At 32.9% G+C, this 10858-nt stretch overlaps 1 protein-coding gene across 1 annotated transcript; it reads right to left on the bottom strand.

Moving 5' to 3' along the window:
* Positions 1-1154: 1154 nt before the first annotated feature.
* LOC104231186 (AP2-like ethylene-responsive transcription factor AIL6) lies at positions 1155-6336 on the bottom strand. The gene is made up of 9 exons (XM_009784135.2): positions 6099-6336; positions 4881-5439; positions 4451-4533; positions 3025-3033; positions 2832-2920; positions 2642-2715; positions 2498-2548; positions 2104-2180; positions 1155-2013 (listed from the first exon to the last, which is right to left on the bottom strand). The coding sequence occupies exons 1-9, from the start codon at positions 6277-6279 to the stop codon at positions 1556-1558; spliced, it is 1581 nt and encodes a 526-aa protein (XP_009782437.1). The 5' UTR covers positions 6280-6336; the 3' UTR covers positions 1155-1555.
* Positions 6337-10858: the final 4522 nt, after the last annotated feature.

The raw sequence follows: 10858 nt of genomic DNA, 5'->3' as shown, positions 1-10858 counted from the left end.
TAACTAGTATATCTTCCAAACGGCCATTTTTCAATCTTAATCTGATTCTGTTATGACTTTTTAGCCTGTTGGAGTTGATAACATGATAACATCCATCATTTCCATGCTGAGAAATTCAAATGCAATCTCAATAAGATGTCAACTTGCTGCCTATCTTTTCTTCTTTCACTGCTTTGGGTCTATCGAAAATAGCTACTCTGTCTTTTTAAAGGTATGGGTAACGTTTGCGTATATACTACCCTCCACAGATCCCACTTGTGAGACTATACTGAGCTTGTTGTTGTTACCATTTCACTACTTTCCTGTATCTTCCGCACTCAACGCCCATTACACGTTTGGGGCTACTTCGTTTTAGCGCATGTAAAGCTTATTAAACGGAAATTGTTCTAAAATGGCAGCCCGATACATAAGGCATCTCGCATTCAAAAAAAATCCGCACCCAAAAAGTGTAATGTACATCCAACCTAGCGTAAGTATTAATAACTGCTTTAACGACTCGAACTCAGGCCACACTTAACTCATTCTCTATCAGGATTCTTGACTCTTGGTGATACCACATCACTACTGTCTTTTTACCCTTCTCATCTAACAGTTCAAAAGGTATTTTAATTATTGAAAAAAATATTTCGACAAAATCCTTTAATTGGACTTTAGACACAAAAAAAAAGTTCATAACTTTTACCTAAACGGCTAAGATATTATCTTTACTACATAATCTTGAATCACATTGGAACTTTCGACACCTCAAACAACTCATGATCACAGAAATGTTTTTTTGAAGATTTCTCAAAACGTTGTATTGGAGAAATACATGATAAAATTACGTAAACCAGACCCTTGTGGCCCGGGGACAAATGCAGGATAAAACTAAGTACAACACCCTTGTGGTCCGGCTCTTCCCCGAACTCTGCGCATAGCGGGAGTTTAATGCATCAGGTTGTCCTTTTCTCCTTAGTGGAAAAGTAGCTTAAAATAAATAGATGGATTTCTTTTTTAGGATTCTTTACTTCCATTGCAATTCAATAATTCACACAGCCTACCATAAACTCATCATAATGACCATACAAGCAATTAATCTTGATTAGAAAGGCGAAGAAAATGAATAAAAATTAAAGCATGGTAAGCTATAGAAGCTCAGATGTACCAAAAACATAGACACTAACGGCAAAATATAAAGAACTTTATATCATTTTCTTTTTTTTTCTATGTCAATTCCACCAGCAAAATGTTCACCAAGTTCATATGGTACTAGGGAGCAACTCAAAAAGATGAGGAAACTAGAAGAAAAAAAAAACCAAAATTTTTCCACTGAGTGCTCCCTCAGTACCTGTAAACATGCACCTACTACTTAATAAGCCATTGAAAAAGTGAAGGTACTTTACAACATTTGAACCTGGCTCATACCGGTTAAACACTAAGCTAATTCTTTCGCGCGGGTCAGAAGATAAAGGGTCAGCATGAAAATACTAAACGATTAACCATAACGACGAGGTTAATATTAGCAGAGTCGGATTAGCTAAGTCAAACTAGCTAACTATAGCTATCTTTGTTTAGGTCAATAGGACTGGTGAGGCCATATGAAGAACTCGGCGCCTGAGGGCAGTAATGGCATTGCAGATGCCATTGTAGTCACAGCACCGGAAGTATCGGACGCACCTGCATTTCCAGACTGAAGGTGGTGGAAGAAGTTGTGATGATAGAAAGGAGCAGTCGCGTCAAATGGAACTCCACATGGGATTGCAGACATCGGTGGCATTGCCCCGAAATTGATGTTACTACTGCTGTTGTTGCTGCTGCTGCTTTGAGTCGTCTGCTGCTGGTTATTGCTCGACAATGATTTTTGCTCCGCTTCAAGAGAGAGCTTCAAACGCTTTGCTGTACCACCAACAGGGAGGGAACTTTTCATGATAGCCTCGACATCATATCGGTTCATCTCGAAATTGGTCACTGCATTCACTCCCCTGAACTTTATTGCTGCTATGTCATATGCTTCGGCTGCTTCCTCCTCAGTAGCTGTTGACAATTTAATACGAATTTGGATTATTAAAACATGCTTAATTCATTCATTTCTTAGTCCAATTTGAATCTAAAAATAATGGTTACCAAATGTCCCTAGGTAGAGATCCTTGTTCCCTGCAACACGGCCAATTCTTGCCTGCCAACGGCCTTGTTGATGATGCCTGCAATGGTTTATCAGAAGTTAGTCACGACTCATGACCACCAATGAAACTAGGAATTAAAGAATTACCAATCTCACTCCATTAGGACAACGTTCCACATTGTTGAATTGTGCGACTATCTCATTTAAAAATGTGAAGGGTAAAAGAGACCACACTTTTAATTGCTTAATTATATTATATGTCCCAACACAAGTTTTAGTCTGATTGCTTTCATGGCTTATTGACCGAACAAGTGAAAATAGTTATACTTCAACAAGTAATGAGTTTGGTTTATGATAACAACTGAGGAAGATAATTGCTTGCAATAAAACTCGTACCTTGTCACACCTCGGTATATCGAAGCTCCTCTCGAGAAACCACTACTTTTCCTGATATTTTCGAACGAAATTTCCATGAATACAATAGATAGAAAAAGGTCAGCCATTATTATTACCATAGAAATGGAAATCGAGTAGGCAAACCTTCTAAGAGAGGCAATGAATTCTTGCTTGCTCATGTGTTTCATTTCCTCCAGTTCTTGGGTATAATTGGAAACCTGAAAAGAAAGTATATCTAAGTTTAAATTCAAGTTGTTTTCATTGTTACGTAGCTTTCCATGCAATAATTGATATGCCCATAATAACAGGCAAAATTGACAAAAGTATATATTACAGGGAAGTTGGTGGTAGCTGTGGGACCCCAATACTTTAGAGCTGCCAAATCATATGCTCTTGCTGCTTTTTCTTCCTTATCATATCCACCTATATTCATTGCAAAAATTCCCAATATAAAAATCTCAAACTATACTCAATGTTGAAAAATATGTATAGGGATTTATAAGATTGGTAAGAATTTTTAAACTTACCTAAGTACACTGTAAATCGAATACCGCCATTTCATACAAGAAAGTGATCCCCGCGATTTCATGAAAAAAAATGAGTTAAACATGAGAAATGAGATAACAAGAAGTCAAGATTCTAGCATAAAAGAATATAAAGGGAAAAAGAAAGATAAACAAAACAGAAAAGCAAATGGCATGCTTAAGCTTTGACACATTTGTCACATCCTTTTTGTAGGGTGGCAAGATAGTGACTTATGTCTTGCCCAGACTAGGAAAAAGTTAAACATGTTTTTGTTCTCAGTATGCTTTTAATATTCATGGACTTATTAAAAGTTATTAAGATTTCATTACAATAATGTGAAGACTAGGAAAAAGTTAAACATGTTTTTGTTCTCAGTATGCTTTTAATATTCATGGACTTATTAAAAAGACAGATTTATGTTGAAGTTCTATTAAGATAAACAATTCTTTGAGCTGTCAAATCTATTATTTTCACTTGCTAAGGTCAAAAGTTGGCTAATGTATATACTATATTAAAGAATTGTGTATAAAGAATTTGGTGGGGAGTTCATTTAAATTTTCAAGTGGGGAATGAAATGGACACCCTTTTGGTCAAACTAAATGAGAGGGATTGGCCCATGAAATGAAAGGGGAAAAAAAGCAAAAGTTAAAAGCAAATCTGTGAAAATTTCAGAGTGCCAGAAACTAGCTAGGGTATAGACTAGCTGAGGTATGTGTACTCTTCAGGATGGAAAGGGAAAAGAGGAGAAGGTCTGGTCATTTTAAATGCTGCAAACCAGGCAAAAATCTATGGATAACAAAGCAGAATAGAGGTGCAGACTAGCACCATAGATTTTTAATTAATACACTGGTAAAAGATAGTACCTTAAGCTCTATATTAAACTTTTTCCAATTCTTTCCACATTAATTAATACACTGGTAAAAGATAGTACCTTAAGTCATAGTGGTGTACAATAAACATCAAAGCATGAAATGAATATCAGAACATTTTACAGAATACAACAAAGACAAAACACCAAAAACAAGAACAAAATGACGGCCTATCTGATCAAATCAATTGAAAGAATAATGAAAGCAAAGAAGAAAAATACTCCCTACAACCACAACAATGCTGGCAGCAGAAGCAGCACCAGTACTAACATTATACAGAGCAGCAGAAAAAATTGTTACAGTGAGGACACAATACTAACACAAAAAGTACAGAAAACTGTAACATTTGTGTATTACATCACTCAATCAATCATCCTAAAAGCTTATTTGATTTGAAAGCAAGAAAATACCCCTTCTGATGAAAATTATCTGAATCCCATTAATTGCATGCAACTTTCTTTTCATACTCTACAGTCTTATTATTATAACATTTACTTTATTACCTTAATTATTAGTAAAAAAAATTAAAAAAAAAAACAAATAGTAAAAATATTTGTACCTTGACGCCCTTTTCTAGCTTGGCCTTCTCTTCTACAGCTGTTATCCCAAAGATGCGCTTCATATCTTCCTGTCCATCTATGTCTGCAAAAAAAATTCAAGAAAATTAAACCCCACTTATTTTTTTCATCTAATCTACTAAAATCTCACACACTTCTGCTAAAAACTGATTTGTACTGAAAAAAATAATATTTTTACCTAGTTACACCTTCGTAAAAAAATTCAAGAAAATTAAACCCCACTTAATTTTTTCCTCTAATCTACTAATATCTCACACACCCTTTTGCTAAAAACTGATTTGTACCGGAAAAAAATAATATTTTTACCTTTATTACACTTCTGTAAATAATTTCAAGAAAATTAAACCCCACTTATTTTTTCAAACACCCATATGCAAAAAACTTGTTTAACTAAAAAAAATTAATTTTTACCTTGTTACACCTCTGTAAATGGAAGTTCTTTGACCAAAAGTATCAGTAATTTTCTTACAACTCTCTGAATCAACAACAGCAACAATGGCTTTTTCTTTTTCCAAGCACTGAGTAGTATTAGTGGTATTAACAGCCAAAGACAAAGCACCAGTAGAAAGAGCTGGAGGACATTGTGAATAAGCCAACTCGTTGCATGACTCACTAACAAACTCAGTACCAACCGAGTTATCAACTTCAGAACCCGAGTTATTCGAAAAAGCAGCAGCAGCAGTAGCTTGATAATGAAACCCATGAGCTAAATTTTTGAAATCTTGATGATAAACAGCTGACCCATTATTTTGTTGCTGTTCGTAGATTTGATGAGTCAATGATGATGAATCTTGAGTCAAAGATGATGAATCACCACCTAAGAAATCTTCAAGTTTTGGTGGTGTTTGTTGATGGATTTGTGTATCCAAAAAGTTTTGAAAAATTGATGAGTCATTTCCATTGATATTCAGCCCTAAAACTTCTTTTTCACCTTCTGTATACATCACTTGAGATTTTGGATTAGACCAACCTGCTAAAAAATGGTGACAAACAAAAAAAAAATAGCAAAACTTAGTGGCCAAGTTAAAAGTTTGTTTTGTTGCTAAAGAAAATCCAAAACTTTGTACCTATGGAGATATATATCATTGCTGAGCTAGAAATAAGTTTTTGAAAAAATAAAAATCTCTGTTAAATAAAAGTTGAATGAAAAATGTTTTAGCAGTAGTAACAGAAACAGCTACCACAACATACACACGGTTGCATTTTATTTGTCCTTATCTTTTAACTTTTATTTTGCTCAACAACAAAATGGATGTTTAGTGGAGAACTTCATTCAAAATCTATACTCGCTTTTCACATTTATAGTACAAGGTTTTTCTTATTTTTTGCTTCAAGTATTATGTGAAATTTACTGGCTCGATTAATCTGGAATCATCATTTTAGCTCATCATATCATGGTGCTGAGCTCGATTTTGTTTCGATTAATAACAAATCAGTATAATCTCATTTTGGGAGGCTAGTCTGTATGTAGACTTTGCCCAAACTAAACTCGAAGACCCTAGACAGCCCTTACCCCAACCTTCCCCTCCCTCAACCTTGAGTGAGGGAGACTGTTTTCGATAAACCCTCGAATTTACTGCTTATTATGGAAAAAATATAAAAAAAGAAGTGATAAAAATGCAAACTTACCATGGGGAAAGAAGTTATCAGCAAAATAGTAATGGTGAGAATCAGCAGAAGAGGAGCCATCAAAAGTTGGTGCAAGTTTCATGTTGGATTGAAGCATAGAATTAGACTGAGAAGCTGAAGAGCTTAACATTTCCATAGAAGATAAAGAAAATGATAACCAGTTGTTGTTGTCTGGAGCCATTGGATGAAAAGGAAAAAAAAACTTAAAAACCAAGAAAACTATAAAAAAAAAAAAAAAAAAAAACCGACTTAGACAAAAGAAGAACTATATGGTTATTACCTCAAACTTATCATTAACCATTAGATGAAGATAAAGAAGAACTCATTAGAGATCAAGCTATAAGGAAAAAAAAGTTTTTTGGATTTATCTCTATATATGTAAGTAGGATCTTTTTTTGGTTCTTGTTCTTTTGACTAGAAGGACAAAAGGGTTCTTGAAAAAAAGACTAAAAAGAAGAGAAAAGCATGCAAAACTTAAAACTAGAACAAGATTCTGAAAGTGGAGCTAAGAGCTTGTAATTAAAGAAGAAGAGAGTAAATGTGAAGTAAAATGAAGAGGAGCAAAAGAAGAAGAGAGGAAAGAAGAGCATGTGGTGTAATATAATGGGAACAAAGAGCGGTTTCAGCTGCCATTCGGCGTAAAATCAGAGGGACACATTTGAAGAAACTACGGGAAAAAAAGAGTAAAAGTTAAGGGGGTGGAAAGTAATTTTAATAAATAATGGGGGGTTATTTTAAATTAAGGGAAATATGAGGAGGGGGTGGGTGAACAGTGACTTTTTTGGCACTGCGCAGAAGAAAATATGTCTGAAACAAAGCCGCGAAGAATCCGGGCTGGCGGACAATTTCTTTTGTTAAGAGACGAATTATTTGAATATTATTTAAATATGTTGAAATTCAGTTAATCTTTCACTAAAATATGTTGGAATTAAGCTGATATTTCACTATAATATGTTGTAAGAGTTGTAAGTTTTATATATTCCGTATTTATCTTCGTGTGATGGAATATAAGTTACGGGTTTGAGTCGTAAAATCTACCATAAATATTTGCACTAGGATATACTTCATACTTTACAACACTTGAGCCACGGCCTTTCCCCGGACACTATGTGAATACGAGATACTTCGTGCACCGCACTATTTTTTTACACTAATAATAGAAATAATTTTTAGCATAATTTTTTCCTAAAATGTAAAATTTGTGATCATGATTAAATTATATGCTATAACAGATCAAGTGACCTGATAGTATAAAAAATTCGTACATGGCAGTGTAATTATTGATTAAATTATATGCTATAGCAGATAAAGTGACCTTGTTTGCAGCAAATTTATTAGAAAAATAAAACTGCAATCACAAACAATTATAAAGAAAAAAGGATTTTATTGATAAATAATACAGATTACAACTTTGTCTATCCCTTGCCTCCGATGTATTCTACGTGATTCGAGGGTCTTAGCGGCGTATTTCTCGAACTTAGGTTTTTTAGCAAGACATATTTGACATGTGTTTGATCTCTTAATGAATATTTCAAGAGTTTCATGGAATTTTGGAGATCTCATATTTGATCTCTTTGTGCATATTCCGAGGTTTTATAGAATTGATGAGATCGTCTTTGAATGACATATGTAGCTTATTTATAGGCATGAATTAGGGTTTGGGTGGAGTAACCCCAAATAATAGACTCCTAATATTTTACAAATTGTCTTGAATTTAGGATTTATCTTGATCTGTTAAAATTTCGGTGTTTACTGATATGATGGTGTAAAAATTTCATGACAGTGCAATTATTAGACTGAGTTGAAATCCTCTGATGATCTACTATAATCTAGTGCAAGATTTTGTGCTTAATATTGATTTTTTTGTAACGTATTACCCAATTGACTAACGCTATTTTATTTTTTTTCGAAAGAAAGTCATAAAAGTACTTTTTAGAAAAACAGAAAAAGCAAAATCATCTATTGGGGAGCTTAAAATTTAAGTGAATAATAATGAGACACTATGAGTTTTATGAACTAACTAAAAATCTAATACAAATTAAATAAATTACATAATAGAAAAAGTACTTTCAAGAATAATTAAATTTAAAGCCTCAAATTTGTCACTAATCAAGTTCTCCTTGTAAAAAAACGTGATCTTATGTTTCTGAAAACGTAAATCATGTTTAAAGTTTAGACATCCAAGCTGAGTAATAGCTGTCTTAATTTAACTTTTGGCCAAATATGAGCTAACTACCATTAACTTATATGTTTGGATTAGTGTAAACACTTGCAAATTCAATAACTTTCGTTCAAATTTGGAATAATCAAATTACATATTTGATGCTATATAGACTCTAATGGAAAATAATTATTGAGATTGAAAAATCAGACCTTTATTGGTTTGATTTGGTTTATTAATTTAAAAAGCCGACATTATTGATTTGGTTTAATAATTAAAAAATTCGAACAAACCTGGACTATGTACATCTCTATCCAATAGTTGATCTATGGTCTATGGATTTGGCCAAAAGGTTTGCAACCTTTTTTACCATAATAATTTTTTATTTTAGTTTTATTACAGCTTTAGATTACAGTAATACCACATTCTTTTAAAATTTTAAAGTAAAATGTAAATTTGAGTTGACTTCATTTTAAACCTAACCAGTGTGTAGAAGTATGAATTAATGTCATTCTGAACGTTATTTATTTTTATTACAGTGTCATCTTTCACTTCACACTTGTCCAACATGCCGATTGTTGTTGCCAGCAAAACTCATTAATGTTACTATGGTCAAACTTTATATGAAACAACACTTGCTAAAGGCACATATCTTTCTTATAATATATCCTTATATTCAGGTCAATTTACATATACCTCGACTAATTTTATACAGTATGTATTATTTTTTACCAGCACAATATTGGATAATTTTATCACTAAAGTTAAACAAACAAAGACATACTCAGGATTTGAAAGTGGCAGGTGCATCACTATCGAATAAAAATTTAAGCAAATGTTGGAGTTGGAATCGAACCAGGCAGTGCACAAAATGTCAAGTTGTATCCCCCTACATCGACTAATGTAGTTGCTTAAGATTTAAATTTTAGTGCGCCAATAAATACATATACTTGTGATAAAACTACATATATATATATATATATATATATACCGGGGTTGATGACCCTCTTACTCAAAAGATAAATTCGCCTATACGGACAGATAAAAATAAATTATTTAATATTTTTGTCTCTGCTAAAATTTAAACCTCTGGTCTGAAATCATATTTCGAGTAAGAATACATGAAAGGCTGGGTTTGGTAATGTAGAGTACGATAAGATCTAATCCAATAATGTAGTTCATTCTAGTTTGTATTTGGTCTTCATTTAGTAAAACTGAATATAGTTAGTAGAATCTTAATCAATTACAGTGTGGCACCTATATAAATGGAGATCAGTTATCTTCAAATTATGTAAATTCCAAAATCTTGTACATCACCAACTCTTGAACAATATCACAAACTCCTATCCTTATAACAGAAAAATAAATGTCTGATAATACAAATTGCGGCATCATAAAAAGGGAGAGAAAATATTTATTCGCACTAAATGTTTATACTTTATAGTGAGAAAAATAATTTATTTTGAGAGTTATTAATTAAAAGTGGGAATATAGAAATCGTATATTCATTTGTTTAGTACGAATCCTAAACACTTCCGTGTAATTTCTTTTTCCGGAGGAAATTGGCTATCGTCGGAGACGGAGCTAGCATTATAGTTGCAGGTTCGATCGAATATAGTAGCTTTGGTTCAAATTGTGTATTTATCTTAAGAAATTTATTAAATATGTACAGACTATTAATTTAGAATTCAGTAAGTTAAAAAGACTAGAATTCTTAATTCATAAACTTGGAACTCTAACTATCTCCTTGAATTGATAACGACTTTGGTCCTTCTCTAAGAGTACATAATTGGACCATCATTCCTTTTTTCCCTTTGATTTGCAATATAATCATAAGAGAGAATAAATTTGTCATATAAATGATTATATTGGTAGGGTCTGATATCTCAGAAATGTCACAATAAAAGGGAACAAAAACTCAACAAAACCAAATCTGGAGTGGCCAACACTTGAGGAGAAAAATATATGGAGAGAATTTCTTTGATTGTGAAAGTTTAAGCAACAAGTTCGTATTTAATTATATTTTTAGAATACTTCTTATTTGGCTTTATCAAACATTTTATATTTTAATCCAAGAATAAGAATCCCACCTCATGTTGTTCTAATTAGTACCAACCTCTTTTTGGAGAATAAACAATTTGGAGGACACTACAAATGAGTCCAAAAATTGGTGCTTTTAAATTTTAATTACTTGCTGCCTTTAGTTCACAAATAGACCTAAAGGTATTTGTATATTTTGTTAACAATATATCAAATTTCCAAATTTTGAATTTTGAAAGAAGTGCAAATTCGACACAGAAAAGGCACAAAAAACACATCAAACAAAGTGTGCATGTTGCTAAAAAAAATTAAATTACTGTTCAGTGGTGAATATAGACTAGAGATAAGTGACTCGATAAAATTTATATTTAACTCGGACTATATATATTGTTTATATAAAAAATATTGGTTAATATATGAAGAGATGACCAACTCAGTCGGGCAACTAGTTGGGTTAGTTCTTCAAACAAAATTAGCCTGATGTATAAAGTATTCGCAGGGTCAGTGAAAGAGTCGCTTCCCAAGGGGGGTGATCAGTGACGGAGCCACATGCACCCAA

Source organism: Nicotiana sylvestris, chromosome 5 (assembly GCF_000393655.2).
Source record: "Nicotiana sylvestris chromosome 5, ASM39365v2, whole genome shotgun sequence".
Taxonomy (NCBI): domain Eukaryota; kingdom Viridiplantae; phylum Streptophyta; class Magnoliopsida; order Solanales; family Solanaceae; genus Nicotiana; species Nicotiana sylvestris.
Note: the sequence above shows the minus strand (reverse complement) of the source record. Positions and strands in the feature narration are given on the sequence as shown.